This window comes from Arabidopsis lyrata (assembly GCF_000004255.2).
Source record: "Arabidopsis lyrata subsp. lyrata unplaced genomic scaffold ARALYscaffold_8, whole genome shotgun sequence".
Lineage (NCBI taxonomy): Eukaryota > Viridiplantae > Streptophyta > Magnoliopsida > Brassicales > Brassicaceae > Arabidopsis > Arabidopsis lyrata.
In genome coordinates this window covers 12,453,806-12,455,085 of record NW_003302548.1, presented here as the reverse complement: position 1 = coordinate 12,455,085, position 1,280 = coordinate 12,453,806, and the positions used below count along the sequence as shown (strand labels likewise).

Below are 1,280 nucleotides of genomic sequence, written 5' to 3'. Positions count from 1 at the left end.
GTGACAGTTGAGGACCGAGGGTGAACAAAGTGCTGGAGCTCGCACGTAATGATAAAATGATTGGTTCCAGTTTAGAAGCAAAGGTGTATCTGTACACTGCAGATGCAGGAATGGCTACAAAATTACTAGAGATGAGTGAAGCAAAGAACGAGGCTGACACTCTGCAACGCATATTCATAACATCACAAGTAAGCACTATATCTACTTATGTGCAAAATTCATATTTCGGTTATAAATCAAGATAAATTAAAACCATTATGTCCATCAAAATATACCTGGGTTTTTCTTTGTAAGGTTCAGGTCAAACTACAAGTAGGCTCAATTGATCATTATAGTCACTCCATAAGATTCATTATGCGAACAGCTAAGTACAACGTTTAGTGTAAATAGGGCACAAAGTGGAATTTTGACATTTTGGTTTATTCACTCTGGTTCTTTCTCCTCAGATTTTGATATATATGGCCGTTTTTACCTATCCTAGATATGGTATTGGGACCCTAATAGAAATGCTAAATGTTTAGATAATTAGATGTAAAAGGAAGAGTACTTTTATAGCAGTAGACACATGTAGGGATTAGATTTCTGGAAGACATCCTCGAAAGCCCCCTAAATGCCTAAGAGATAGGTATGAATAAATACACATATTGATCAAAAGATTCCAATATGGTGGTTCATCTTGAACTCCTTGATAGTATCCACAATTTTTGGATTAAAGTTGAGATTGGATCATATTGAGCACATTTCTATGAGACTACAGCCATGAAACTGATGTGGATGCATATTACAGGTTGAAGTATTGCCTTCAATGGAGAAGGAGATGGTAAGCAGTGTGCAACACACAGGAGAGTATGTAGAGGGAGATAAGAAAGTGTGGATTGGTGTGTCACGAGCTGAGGGGTCCAAGTGTGAGAGGTGCTGGAATTACTCGGGCCAGGTCGGGTCATTTTCCAACCATCCTACTCTCTGTGGACGCTGCTTCAATGTCATTGTTGCTAATCCGCCTGAGCCAGCAGTTGCAGCCTTGATCAGCTCAGCCTGAAATTTGCTCGCTCTATACTGTAACAGTCCTTTGTCCATTGCACAGTTTTCACATTCTCTGATTCATTTTTGTTTCAGTAAACTCAATAAACCTAAATTTTGATATGTTCCCTTCCACCAAGAGCTTTTAAAAATCAAACCAGAAACGTTCAGGGTTCAATTTTAAAAATTTGCAGTGTAAGAAATCCGCCCCCACGCTACTATATCTATTCTGTTTTGTATTGTCTTAAAAAAAATACAGA

General features: G+C 38.4%; 1 protein-coding gene across 1 annotated transcript; it reads left to right on the top strand.

Moving 5' to 3' along the window:
- Positions 1–12: 12 nt before the first annotated feature.
- On the top strand, positions 13–1,207 carry LOC110230818 (isoleucine--tRNA ligase, chloroplastic/mitochondrial-like). Its single transcript, XM_021034853.1, has 2 exons — positions 13–188; positions 788–1,207. The coding sequence occupies exons 1-2, from the start codon at positions 57–59 to the stop codon at positions 1,037–1,039; spliced, it is 384 nt and encodes a 127-aa protein (XP_020890512.1). The 5' UTR covers positions 13–56; the 3' UTR covers positions 1,040–1,207.
- The last annotated feature ends 73 nt before the right edge of the window (positions 1,208–1,280 follow it).

Excerpts from the sequence above, each read along its gene's own strand:
- LOC110230818 (XM_021034853.1), top strand. The coding sequence starts at position 57 with ATGATTGGTTCCAGTTTAGAAGCAAAGGTGTATCTGTACACTGCAGAT. Across the intron at positions 189-787 it reads GCATATTCATAACATCACAA|GTTGAAGTATTGCCTTCAAT; the intron begins GTAAGCACTATA and ends TGCATATTACAG.